Below are 612 nucleotides of genomic sequence, written 5' to 3' on the forward strand. Positions count from 1 at the left end.
CCGAAAGAGTAAACTTGTTGATTATTATAGTATCAATATATGAGATTAAATTACATATAGAGTATATATTTTTATTCTAATGGGCGATGTGAAAAAAAGAATTAGGTATAGTTTTTATAAAGCATTTCTTTTTTATTTATAATTATTCAATATTATTTTTTACTAATAAATTACAATAATATGCTATGAAATATATAACCATAAATCATGATTTTGATAATTATTTTTATTATATATCTGATAATTATTTTATTTATTAAATACTATTAATGACTTGAAATATGGGACAAGGGCTGTATCAAATTAGGCGTTGAACTTATTTGTATTAATACGATCAAATAAGTTGCTATAGTACTAAAAAACTAAAATAAAAATTAAATTTTTTAAATAATTAAGTCAAACATTATATTTATTTATTTACTAATTAATACTTACTAACATTGATAATTTATTGTTAAGAATATAACCTCCAGCAGTAAATTGTAACGGATGTAGAAGTAGTTGTAATGAAAATTGTTGTACCTGAAATTATTGTTGTTATTAGCTTTTATTTTTTTTTTATAGTAATAATAAAATTTTATTTTTAATTAAATCGTAAACAGATTTTTATTG

The 612-nt window shown here is 18.8% G+C and overlaps 1 protein-coding gene across 2 annotated transcripts in view; it reads right to left on the reverse strand.

Moving 5' to 3' along the window:
• Positions 1–256: 256 nt before the first annotated feature.
• LOC116186068 (gustatory receptor for sugar taste 43a-like) overlaps positions 257–612 on the reverse strand; it is a 12465-nt gene continuing 12109 nt past the window's right edge. The window contains exons 4-5 of one of the 2 annotated variants that reach the window (XM_031512240.1): positions 440–522; positions 257–362 (exon numbers count right to left, since the gene is read on the reverse strand). In XM_031512240.1, the coding sequence (XP_031368100.1) occupies positions 347–362; positions 440–522 (99 nt within the window). In that variant the 3' untranslated portion in view covers positions 257–346. Of the gene's footprint in view, positions 363–435; positions 523–612 lie in introns of both variants that reach the window. The other variant, XM_031512239.1, reaches the window with a different exon arrangement.

This window comes from Apis dorsata, unplaced genomic scaffold, assembly GCF_000469605.1.
Source record: "Apis dorsata unplaced genomic scaffold, Apis dorsata 1.3 scaffold_406, whole genome shotgun sequence".
NCBI classification, from domain to species: domain Eukaryota; kingdom Metazoa; phylum Arthropoda; class Insecta; order Hymenoptera; family Apidae; genus Apis; species Apis dorsata.